At 51.8% G+C, this 10,459-nt stretch overlaps 1 protein-coding gene across 1 annotated transcript in view; it reads left to right on the top strand.

Moving 5' to 3' along the window:
- CELF5 (CUGBP, Elav-like family member 5) overlaps positions 1 to 10,459 on the top strand; it is a 69,992-nt gene continuing 59,533 nt past the window's right edge. Inside the window, exon 1 of the mRNA XM_006868955.1 lies at positions 1 to 263. Coding sequence (XP_006869017.1) covers positions 5 to 263 — 259 coding nt within the window. The 5' untranslated portion in view covers positions 1 to 4. The remainder of the gene's footprint in view (positions 264 to 10,459) is intronic.

The raw sequence follows: 10,459 nt of genomic DNA, 5'->3' as shown, positions 1-10,459 counted from the left end.
CGCCATGGCCCGCCTGACGGAGAGCGAGGCGCGCCGGCAGCAGCAACAGCTCCTGCAGCCGCGGCCCTCGCCTGTGGGCAGCAGCGGGCCGGAGCCCCCCGGGGGCCAGCCCGACGGCATGAAGGACCTGGACGCCATCAAGCTCTTCGTGGGCCAGATCCCGCGCAACCTGGACGAGAAGGACCTCAAGCCGCTTTTCGAGCAGTTTGGCCGCATCTACGAGCTGACGGTGCTCAAAGATCCCTACACGGGCATGCACAAAGGTGGGAGCCCCAGCTCCCCTCCATCCTCCCCTCCCTTCCCTCCCTCGGCCTCCCCACCCCACCTTCCGGCACATTCGCTCCCCACCCTCCCCTCCTCACCTCCTCCCTCCGCTTGCCTCTGCCACAGCATCACCCCCCCTCCTCATCCACCCCCTCCTCCCCCCTCTGGGGGTGCAGTTGACAGATCGGAGCTGGCCCCCTCCCCTCCTCCGCCCCCACTCCCTCCCTCCCCACCTTCAGGCATCTTCTCTCTTTCCTTTTCTCTCCTCTCCCATCTCCCTCTACCTCCCAACCTCCCCCCCCAACCAAGCATCTTCTCTTTCCCTCTTCCTGTGTCTCCCATTCCCCCCAGACCCCCACCCCATCCTCCCTCCCCCACCCACTCTTTCCTTTGCTGGGGGGGCTGCTGGGAACCCCTACACCCCTTCCCTCCTCCCCATTCACTCGGCCTCCCCAACCCCCCCACCCCCCACCCTGTCGACGTCGAAGTTTGTCCCTTGCACTCCATTGCCTTGGTCATTTTTACAAAGCCAGGCCAGCGGGGCAGGGACGCGGATGCCCAGGACCCAGGGCTGATCGGTAACTACAAAGAAAGAAGGGGTGGGGGCACAGGGAGCTGGAGGGGGTGGGGAGCACCAGGTTCGGGTGGTTAAGATGCTCCCCTCTGCCCACCCCCTAGCCCACCATGGCTGTTTGGACAGAACCTCCCCCTCCCCCCTTGCTCTGCCCTGCTGCCCCTTCTGGGCCTTCACCTTTGGCTCAAGTTAAAACTGGTCACCGAGGAGCCTGGAAGCAGTGTGTTGGGGTCTGGGGCCAAAGACAATGAGAACCTGGTCCATCCAACTGGGCAAAGCCCCAATCTTGGGATGGCCAGGGAGGAGGATGGAGGCGTGGGCGACCTGAAGCTCATCAGAGCAGGCAGGTGGGCTGGGGAGGCCCTGCCTGCCTCCCTCCCTCCCACCTGCTTCTCACTGGGATGGCCACCTTGAGGGGGTGTCTGTGAATTTGGGCTGGTTTTGACAGTTTGCTGTGTGGAGCTTTGTGGTCTTCGAAAGGGTCCAGGACCCTGTTTCAGTCCTAATCGGTCGTCATCTTTCTTCTTAGCATTGTACACACATGAAGCAGGGAATCATGTTTGATGAATGAGTGAGTGAATGAAAAGTGAAGGAATGAATGAATAAATGAATGATCGGTCAGGGCAGGCCATAGGAAGAGTCTGGTGGGATGGAGCTCAGGCCTGTCACTTCAGTCAGACCCTCCAACTGGGACTTTGGAGGGGTAGGAGGAAAGAAACCCTTCCCCATCCCCCACCTTATCACAAATAAATAAATAAATAAAGATGGGGCCTGGAGAATCTAAGTCCTTCTGTGGCCTATGAGAGCAGAGGGGAGCACAAAGGCTAGGGATCAAGTTCTGGGGTCCCAGACTGATAAGAGCTTACCCCACACACCTCACACCCTCTCCCTTTCTAGAAAGATTCCGATGGGGGTTGGGGAGTGCCCACGTGGCCCCCAGATGTTGAATGGAAAAACTGTTGGTGAGCTCTGGGTTCAGGGGGAAATATGAGGTTCAGGGAAAGTGGGGTGCCCACATGGTCAGTCGTTCTCTTCTTATTTCAAAATCTCCGAAGCGAGGGGTGAAGGAAGCGCTCGAGCCTCAGTTTCTCTGCTGTCACTGAAGTCAGCCGGATGAGTGTAACATTAATTTTTCCAGTTGGAGCTGAGGCATCTTTTCCCATCTCTCATCTTCTTGGTGGTGGTTATGTGCCGTGGAGTCGGAACCCACTCCTAGCGACCCTGTACAGGGTTTCCGAGGCTGTAAATCTTTATGGGAGCAGAGAGCCTCATCTTTCTCCTGCGGAACAGCTGGTAGTTTCGAACTGCTGACCTTATTCATAACCACTATGCTACTAGAGTTTGGAATTAGATGGTCAGGTGGATGGGCTGTCTGGTCTTCACCCTTCAGTTCGAATGAGTCCTGGGTCAATCTCAGCCCCGAGCTAGGGTCACCAGGGAGGGGATATCATTAAGTGGACAATCAAGGCCCTGCCCATCAGTCCCCCAGCACCCTGGTGTCAAGAACAGGTCTCCTTCCTGGTCCCCACCCTTCTGGGTTTGACTGGGCTTGACTTGGCCCTTTTCCTATGGAGAGAGAGAGTTGAGAGGCCCTGTTGCCAGATTCAGCAAGTGTGAGGGAAGTCTGGTTTGAGGGCTCTGCTGTGTGGTGTCCAGCGAGTGGCTGCCCCCCTCTGGACCCTAGTCAAAGAGGTGTGAGTGATGAACTGGAAAATGGGGGATCTTGGGAGAGGGGAGTCCAGACACCTGCAGCCATTACTTATTTGTTTCTGGGGGGCCAACAGGGTACCCACAGTTAGGGTTGGGTCAGAAAGGCAAAGATGAAGGACGATGGACCCTTGGGGAATTGAGAAAGGCAGGAAGCTCCACTTCCACACCTGAGTCTCTTGGGGCACAAGGAGAGGATGAAGGGGGGCGGGTAGAGAAGAGTTGGGGTAGAGCCACTAACCAGGGGAACTCTAAGTCACTAACCTGGGTGGGAAGGGCTCTCTAACACTCTCATCATCATCATCATCATCTCTACCTATCCCTAAGCCTATATCCCCCTCAGCACACTCTTACCTTCCAGAGCTCATTTGATCTCCTAGTGAAGCGGGAGCCCCGCTGAGGTGAGCTTGTAAGGTTCAACCCATTTCATATGGAAGACAAGTTGATGCCCAGAGGGGCAAATATTATGTCCCAAGATCAACCACAGCTAGGTTCCCCTCCTTCTCAGGCCAGAGGGATGACAGGTGCACCCAAGCTAAAAGGGACCCCCAAAGATGGCATTGGGGGGAGGGGATATGACAGGTAACAACCATGGCTACGGGTGGGTGGGCCACCCCAGATCCTAAAAGTCTGTGCACTGGGACTGATACTGAGGACTTGAGAAGGTGGGGCCTGAGCGTGGTGCCTTGGGAGTTGAGAATTGGCCAGAATTGGGGAGAGTGTTGGACTGGAGAGAGGGCAAGAATGAGGGGCTTCTTGGAGTTGGGCAACCCTTCACTGACTGGGTTTGTTTTTAAGAGAAACAGAGGGGAACAGAGACTGAAGAACAGAGATTGGAGGCAGTCTCACGGGGACAGTGATAAAGAGATGCCAGGAGAGACAGCCGAAAAGGGAGAGAGACAGAGAGACACACAGAGACATGTGGGCAGGGAGAGACACAGAGTCTAGGCCCCTTCCCCCCCACAGCAAGAAAAAGAGAGATGAGAAAGATAGGGCGAGTTGGGGAGCAGATCACTGCCTAATCCAGAGAGGGGTTCCCTGGTCCCCAGGGTTTAGTCAGCGATTGGGGAGCAGGTAGTTAGGGGGCTCAACCCTTGTCCAGCCCCTGTCAGCGCATATCCTCAGAGCCCTCTCTGCACTGGGACTGGGCACGTATGGAGGCCACGGTGACCAGCCCGACCCCAGCTACCCCTCTCTCCCTCGCGGGGTGCATATTAATGTCCACCGTTCGCGGGGACAGCGCCTCGATGGCTTGCATACGCTGCTGCCGCCTCGCGGGCCCCCCATTTATGATAATCGCATATGCATTTGCATGTTAATGACAATATTTGTCTTAAAGCGGAGGTTGCGCCGGGGGGACGATGCAGGTGGGGGGGGGCGCGGCAGGCGGGGAGGGGGGCGCTGCGGTTTCCATGGGAGCGACAGCTGCCGGCTCGGCTCCGGGGGGGAGGAGGGGGCGCGGAGGAGAGCCGGAGCACGCTGAGCTCTGAAGCGTGAGAGTCTGACGTGCCAGCCCGAGGGAGGCGGCCTGGCGGGGAACCGAGGGAGGAGCCTGGCCACCGGGCTGGCTGCTCTGACTTTCCAAGGAGGGACGAGGGCGTGGGACTGGAGGCTGTGTGACTTTGAGCCAGACACGCCCCTCTCTGTGCCTTAGTTTCCCCTGCTGCCTCTTTTTTCCTTGATTTAGCAGTCTCGCGAGATTACACAGGTGATGTGATGTGATTCCTGCCCCTATTCAGGCTCAGTAAACAATTAGTCGTGAACAAGCATCCCTTTGGCGGGTCATAATGGAGTGGACAAGGCATTAATCCATCCCCCGATTTGGCCAGCATTTATTAAGCACATGCTGTATCCCAAGCCCTGCTCGAACCCAAGTCAGTTTCGACTCATGACGAATCCATATGTGACACACAGAAATGCCCTATGGAATTTCCCTTGACTGTGATCTTTATAGCCACAGATCACCAGAGCTTTCTTCTGCTGCACCAATGGGTGAGTTTGAACTGTGAACCTAAATTGAAGCCAGGGTTCAGTTTATACAATATTGAAAAAAACAGATCAAAATCTTTCTTATCGGCCCCCCATCCACACCCCAGATCCCAATCTCATGGGTGGGGGGTAAATGAGGCATCAGGAGGTCACAAGGCATTGGGTTCAGGGCTGTGGTGGGCACTTAGACAGTGATCATCAGAGGGGCCCCTCACACTACAGGCAGGGAGGCAGGAGAGCTACCTGCTCACCATCATACGAGAACTTGGGGTTGAGACCTATCTGACACCTCCGTAGTTTGTTTACTGCATGGCCTTTGGGTGGTGTCTTCATTTCAGCCTCAGTGTGGCCAGCTGTGGAACCAGAAGACCAGTGACACCTCCCATTTGGTGGGGGGGGGGCAGGGGAAGGGAAGAGAGAGTGAGGATCAAAATGGACAGGTATCTTGGTACAAGAGTGGGCACCTAGTGGACATTCAGTCAGTAGGAGCGGGGCTTATGATCTGAGTCTATGCTAGGACCAGAGAGAAAGCTAAGAAAGATGTATTGACAGGGAAAGGTGTTCCTGGCACAGGGAACAGCATGAGCAAAGGCCCAGAGGAGAGTCAACTCTGGGAACATTCAGGTGAGGGGAAATGGAGTTTTTACCTTGATGGTAAAGAACCAAAGACACTCTGGCGTCTCAAGGATCCCTTTTGGGTTAGGGGTGAGGGGCTCATCTACACAGGGCTTGTCTGTGGGCTCCTGGTCTAGGGGATGGACCCAGGAGGTTTCCCCCAAAATAGACTCCTGTCTTTCTCTTTCACCCCTGATCTTGCATGTGAGACTCTGGGTATTGGGGATACCCCAAAAGATCACATTCATTCTTTCCTTCATCCATCTAAAGCTGCCTCTGAAAGGTCCTTGAGGACCTTGCTTTGTGTTGAGCAAGAAGGACCTGAGCCCCTTCTCATGGGGGAGACAGAGCTGCGTATCCCCACCTAGAACCACAGTGTATTCAGAGTTGAATAAACTGAAGGGGAAGTGAGGCCTCTGGCTAGGGAGTCAGGCTGTATGGCAGAGGAGCATTAGAACTGGGGCTTTGACGGATGAACAGGAGTGCAAGTGTTTCATTTATTTATTTAAATATGCCCTTCCTATGTTCCAGTAGTGAGCAAAGTAGATGGATTTCTTTATCACCATAGATACAGAAAGAGGGAGGCCCAGAGAGGATCAACAAACAACTAGCCCCAAGTTATACAGAATGGGCCTGATTCCTGACCCACTTTGGAAGAAGAATTAAAAGAGGGAGAGAAGGATGTGATGGTGGAGACAGAGACTTGGGATCAAAGCCATCTAGGGAGGCTGTCTGTTTGTCTTTGGACTTAAAGGTGGTCAGGACCAGAGGGAGTGGTAGCTGAGTTTGGAAGACATTGACTTATCAGTAATTCAATTGGTCTAATTGGTTTTGGTCATCATCCCAAGTAAGTTTTGTAAGCACAGGGACTGTGTCTTGTTTGCCATTTTGAAGTGGAACATAAGGGTGAATGAGGGATGAGAGAGAGATGAGAGGGTGGCTGAGGGAGGGTAGGTAGGTTGGGTTGATGGATGAATAAGTGGTTAGAGGGATGCAAGTGTGAATGGACAGATGGATGACGATGGCTCAGGGGATTCCTATGTGGACTGATGGTTGAGAGACCGGGTAGGCAGATGGAAAGCTGAATGGATAGACAGACGTGTGAGTGGATAGATGGATGGATGGATGAGTGATGTAAATATGGATGATGATGAATGCATGGGAGATGGGTTGAAGATGGACTGATGGATGGAGGATGGGCAGATGAATGGGTTGGTAAGTGGATGTGTCGGTGGATGGGTAAGTGGTTGGGTGGGTGGATGGATGGATTGGTGGACAGATGAAAAAATGGGTGAATAGATGGATGAAGTGATGAATGAATGGGTGAAAGGAAGCTGGATAGAGGACGGTTGGATAACTGAATCGATGATGGATGGAAGGATGTGTGGGTGGATGGATAAAGAACATATGGATGAATGTGTGGGTAAGTGGATGGATGAGTGGATGAGTGGGTGGATGGATGGATGGAAGATAGTATCTCCACAACATTTTCCACCCTCCTCCTCACCTGGGAGTTGGACTGGTTGTCACTTTCGCTATCTGACAGACTTGATTTCCAATCCTGACCCTGCTTTTTATATCTGTGATTTTGGATAAGTTACCTCATCTCTTCTGAGCCTTAGTTTTCTCATCTGTAAAAGAGAAGCGACAATAGCTATCTTTCAGAGTAGTTGTAAACACTATAGTTAATCAGTTCTAATGTGATTAATCTATCAACATTGGTTCATCAATTGTAACAAATACAGCAATCTAATGCAAGAGGAGAGAATGAGAGGAGGAATGGTCCAGTGGGGAGAGGGAATAGAGTTACTTACAATACATAGATGTACTTTCTGTGCTGTTTTCCTTTAAACCTAAAACTGCCCTAAAAATGAAGTATATTTTCAAAAAAAAAAAAAAAAAGCTGTTTAGAGGGAAAAAAGGGAATATCAGGTATGGGGTCAGGATTTCAGAGGCAAGCACTGTATGAATAAAGACCTGGAGGTATGAAGGGACTTGTGTGTCTGGGCAAGGACGAGGGATTGGAGTTCTCTGAACTTTAAGGACAAGGCAGGGAATGTTAAGAGGCCAGGAGGTGGTAGCAGTGCCGCTGGGCATGGCCTCAAACGCTGGGCATCTTGCCTTTCACCTGAGGATCCTGGTGGGTAGTGCTGGCGAGGAACACAGGCAGATTTGGTTGTGATGGAATATATTTTGGTGGTTTGTGTGGAGGAAGAAAAAGGGCAAGACTGGAGACTGAAGGCCAGAGAGGAGGATGAGGCCAGAGCTGGGAGCTGTGAACTTAGAGAGGAGGGGATGGATGGAGGAAGACAGACTTAAAAGGTCAAATCAGTAGCTCTTGGCAACTAGTTGGAGAAGGGGATTAAAGAAGAAAAGATCTAGTGAACTCATCCTCAGTAGAGAGGGGCATGTGATTCTACCCCCAGCAGAGGACATTTACCAATGTCTGTAGACATGGTGCTATAGGGTAAGCATGAGCCGTAAGGTCGGTTTGAGCCACAAGGTTGGCAGTTCAAACGCACCAGCCATTCCTTGGAAATTCTATATAGGATTGCTGTGAGTCGGAACTGACTTAACAACAAGCAGACATTTTAGTCCCTGAGTAGTACGAATGGTGAGTATACTCTGCAGCTAACTAAAAGATTGGAGATTCAAATCTACCCAGTGGCACCTCAGAAGAAAGGTCTGGCAATCTATTTAAAATAAATAAATAAATAAATAAGTCAGCCATTGAAAATCCTTTGGAGAATAGTTTTACCCTGGCACACATGGGGTCTCCATGAGTCAGGGTCGATTTGACAACTGCCTTGTCTTGGCAGACATTTGTGGTTGTATTAATTTGGGTAGGGGGTTGCGACTGGTGTCGAGTGGGGGTGGGAGGCCAGGGATGCTGCTCAAGTGCACAGGACAGGACAGCCCCCACTTTCCCAGAGAAGCATCCGCCCCTGGCAGTAGTGTCCAAGGGGAGAAGCCCTGGCTGAGGGGACCCTTCCTCCCCAAAGAAGGATCCACCCCCGTGTCAGGGAGATCAGCTGGAACCTGGGAGTCACCCTGGCACCCCTCAAACCCCTCCAACAATCAGCAAGCCCTGTTGGATCCAAGTCTATCTAGAATTCACCCACCTCTTCCCTCCTCTGCCTCCTTCACCTGGCCCAGCCCCTTCAGCGCCCATCTGGGTCAGCACCTTCACTCCGGCCCTAGCCCGCAAACAGTCTGTTCGCCTTTCCGCAGCCAGAGGGCGCCCGTGAGCACCTGAGTCAGGGCGCCTGCTCTGCACACGGCCCTCTAGGGTCCCTGCCTCTCTCCGGACAAAAGTTCTGGTCCAGTTTAAGATCTTTGCCCATCGCTCAAAGCCTCACCTCCAGTGGCATCTCTCACTTCCTGTCATGCTCCCCAAAAGCCCAGTCATGCCACATCTATGAATATTCCCTAAACTAGATGGTCCTTCCTCCATGTCTCTAGCTCCAGAGACCCCTCTCCTTTAGAAAGTTCTTGCTAACTCACCAAGCAGAGCCATCACCCACCCTCAGGGTTTCCCTACAATGCATCCCTCCCTCTAACCCAGACTGACCATGCATCCAGAGTGCTGTCCCCAGGAGTCTGGGCTGAGCAGGAATCAATAACTTTGGGGTGACCATGACCATCTCTGTCCACTTCTACAGCATGGCATCCACAGGCATTCTTGCAGACTGGGTATGAGCACTATACTGGGATCAGGCAGTGCTGGGTTCAAATCCTAACTGCCACTACTTGTGTAGGACCTCAGTCTCCTCATCTGTAACAAGGCACTGTCTCCCATTCTGGAGGGCTACTGAAAGCATCTACGGGCTTGCCCTGAGGGGAATGAATGTTATTCCATCTCCTCCAGGAGGGAGGGGGCCTGGATTATTAAGCAACCTTCTAAATGGTTTATCTATAAATTAAATGTTTGATGTCCAGATTAGACTATTATCAAACCAAACTCACTTGCCATCAAGTCAATTCACACTCATAGCGACCCATTGGGACAAAGTAGAATTTCTTTCTAAGGTTTCCCAGATTAAATCCTATGGAGCAGATGATGGGTTTGAACTGCTGACCAGATTATAGGTTGGCATAATGGTATTTTCCTGGATGCTCCTATTGTCTTAAAATATTAGCAGGTTCAGAAATTTAAGGAGTCCTGGTGGCACAATGCTTAAGTGCTTGACTACTAATGGAAAGATTGGAGGTTCAAACCCAGCCAGTGGCTCCATGGGAGAAAAACATGACAGTCTGCTCCCTGTGGGGAAAGTTCTACTCTGTAACACAAGTCAATATGAGTTGGAAATCCATTCAATGACACCTAAAAACAACAACAGGGAAATTTCAGAGAAGATGGCAACATTGGGTCTCTCTGCCCTCCCCCCCCCACCCCAACACACACACACATACCCTGGGAACCAAGGCCCCAAAGTACACTGGCTGGAAATGAAGGCCGTGAGTTCAGATACCCTTGGGTTTAGCTCTACCCCTTACCTGTTGTGCAGCCTTAGATGGGTCACTGTTCCTCTCTAAGTCTCAGTTCCTTCATAAGGTGACAACACTCACTTCCTAGTAAGTCCTGGTGTGCTGCTGTGGGCTAATACGTCACACTGCAAAGTTGTTTGAACTGCAAGGTTGGTGATTCAAGCTCACCAGTTGCTCCTTGGAAAACTTATACAGGGTCACTAGGGGTCTCAATCAACTCAGTGGCACGTAACAGCAAGATTCCTGTAGGGACTGAGGGGATACTCCACAAAATTCCACCTGCCTGTAACTGCCCAATAAGCTAACTATTGTTACTACTGTCACTAGAAGAGGGAGGCCACTGTGCTGGAGAAAGGCTCAGCCTTGAGTCACCTCTGACCCCCATCACCATGTGCCCTTGGGCAAACAGCTTAATGGCCTGTGCCTCAGTTTCCACATAGTAACACGGAGGCTTGGAAAGAAACAATAGCGCCTTTTTCTTGGGCTAATCTGAGGACTCAAAGGGTTCATACAGTGATATGCTTGTTGTCGTTGTTGTTAAGTGCCGTCGAGTCGATTCCGACCCATAGCGACCCTGTACAGGGTTTCCGAGGGTATAAATGTTTACGGGAGTAGAAAGCCTCATCTTTCTCCCGCAGAACAGCTGGTAGTTTTGAACCGCTGACCTTAAGGTTCACAGCCCGATTCATAACCACTACGCTAACCAGAGATTTTGACAGGAGTAGCAGGGAATATGTGCCTTTGGAATAAAGTTATTTGGTTAGTCAGTGTGAATGTTCCTACATTTTCTTCTCTGAAAATCTTTCTGGTTGATTTATCTCA

The sequence above is a fragment of the Chrysochloris asiatica genome, unplaced genomic scaffold (assembly GCF_000296735.1).
Source record: "Chrysochloris asiatica unplaced genomic scaffold, ChrAsi1.0 scaffold00125, whole genome shotgun sequence".
Classification (NCBI taxonomy): Eukaryota; Metazoa; Chordata; class Mammalia; order Afrosoricida; family Chrysochloridae; genus Chrysochloris; species Chrysochloris asiatica.
Note: the sequence above shows the minus strand (reverse complement) of the source record. Positions and strands in the feature narration are given on the sequence as shown.